This window comes from Lipotes vexillifer, unplaced genomic scaffold (genome assembly GCF_000442215.2).
Source record: "Lipotes vexillifer unplaced genomic scaffold, Lipotes_vexillifer_v1.1 scaffold779, whole genome shotgun sequence".
In the NCBI taxonomy this organism is placed as follows: domain Eukaryota; kingdom Metazoa; phylum Chordata; class Mammalia; order Artiodactyla; family Lipotidae; genus Lipotes; species Lipotes vexillifer.
The window spans coordinates 147065-148298 of NW_006788448.1; the positions used below are offsets into that span (position 1 = coordinate 147065).

At 37.8% G+C, this 1234-nt stretch overlaps 1 protein-coding gene across 1 annotated transcript in view; it reads right to left on the reverse strand.

The window, feature by feature from the left end:
* Positions 1 to 1234, reverse strand: part of IQGAP2 (IQ motif containing GTPase activating protein 2) — a 293348-nt gene that overhangs the window by 23087 nt on the left and 269027 nt on the right. Inside the window, 1 exon segment of the mRNA XM_007461600.1 lies at positions 536 to 638. Coding sequence (XP_007461662.1) covers positions 536 to 638 — 103 coding nt within the window.

Consider the following 1234-nt stretch of genomic DNA (forward strand, 5'->3'; position numbering starts at 1 on the left):
GATCCCACATGCCGCGGAGCGGCTGGGCCCGTGAGCCGTGGCCGCTGAGCCTGCGCGTCCGGAGCCTGTGCTCCGCAACGGGAGAGGCCACAACAGCGAGAGGCCCGCGTACCGAAAAGAAAAAAAAAAAAAAGAAAACACATTCCAATACACTTTAAAAAATCTCGGAATTAAACATTAAAATAGCATAGGACATCAGTATTCGAAATTTGAAAAAAATTACTAAAAGAGAGAACTGTTAATAAAAGACACCATTGGAGAACATAGCAAGGAACGTCTAATAAATTTCGCTCTTTTTCTTTCTTTATGGTTGACAAATCCTTTTTGATGTATCTAGAGCTTCAAGAGTATCAAATTGTTTGATAATCTAGCACACTAAGAATTACAGAATCCTTCATGTAGGAAGGGGCTAGTGTAGTTATCCTTTAAATAAACTTAAGTATTAAATTAACAAGATTTTTTGATCTAGGATAGGAAAACCAACCAACCACCCAACCAACCAATCAAATACAAACCAGAGGGAAGAAGCCCTTACCAAGAAAAGATTCCACATTAGGTACCTCTCCCAGCAATTCCAAAAGTTCATTCAGTAAGTCATTTTTTTCAGGGGCAATCGCATCCTGGTGTTCCAACAGGAGCTTTATATAGAAAGCAACACACATACAAAAATAAAAGTCAGTTCTCAATGGCTACCATATTTACATAGTTCCCTTCCCAGTGTTTCATGATAACTTTTCTCTGATATTGTTTGAACCTTAAATACAAGTCTGACATATATTAAAATTAGAGACCACAGAGAGACACAGCTTGCATTTTACCTTAGAGGGAAGTGCCCACTCTTCATCGAGAAACTGTAGTTTTGTGAAAGGTGTTCATAAACACTCGTTCAGCAAGATCTTGCAAAATCTGCCAAGAGGCAGCCTTCTTCCACCTAAACCCTGTGCTCCCTCCATGTTTATACAAAAGTCAAAGTTGAGGGATAAATTAGGAGTTTGGGATTAACATATACACACTACTATATGTAAAATAGATAACCAACAAGGACCTACTGTACAGCACAGGGAACTAGATTCAATATTTTGTAATAAGGGAAATATAATATAAGGGAAAAGAATCTGAAAGACTACATACATAGTAGTCTGAATCATTTTTCTGTACACCTGAAACTAACACAGCATTGTAAATCAACGACACATCAATAAAAAAGAGGAAAAAAAAAGTCAAAGTTGGGGAA